Genomic DNA, 277 nt, shown 5'->3' with positions numbered 1-277 from the left:
AAATGAACTTACAGACTCCCTATTTTCATACTGCTTGATAAGGTCTTGAAGCCTAGCTGCCATATTTTGGTTCTCATCTCTGAGCTGCGTATTTTTGTCAGAATTTTCTTTCATGAGATTGGAAATCTCCGAGAGCGTGGTGTTGAACTTCGCCGAGACTTCCTTGCGCCGCTCTTCTTCCTCCCGTAATCTAAGCATGTTTTCATCCTGATGATAAGGCAAGCCATGTACTTCAATAATAAAATTTCTGAGCGTTTTATACTTCTACTGAGTGCAT

At 40.8% G+C, this 277-nt stretch overlaps 1 protein-coding gene across 1 annotated transcript in view; it reads right to left on the bottom strand.

Annotated features, from left to right (window-relative positions):
- The window catches only part of LOC119585184 (alpha-taxilin-like), a gene marked incomplete in the record, with an annotated part of 18,045 nt that overhangs the window by 6,440 nt on the left and 11,328 nt on the right, over nt 1-277 (bottom strand). Inside the window, 1 exon segment of the mRNA XM_037933823.1 lies at nt 13-207. Within this exon segment, the coding sequence (XP_037789751.1) occupies nt 13-207 (195 nt within the window).

This window comes from Penaeus monodon, chromosome 19 (genome assembly GCF_015228065.2).
Source record: "Penaeus monodon isolate SGIC_2016 chromosome 19, NSTDA_Pmon_1, whole genome shotgun sequence".
NCBI lineage: Eukaryota > Metazoa > Arthropoda > Malacostraca > Decapoda > Penaeidae > Penaeus > Penaeus monodon.
Note: the sequence above shows the minus strand (reverse complement) of the source record. Positions and strands in the feature narration are given on the sequence as shown.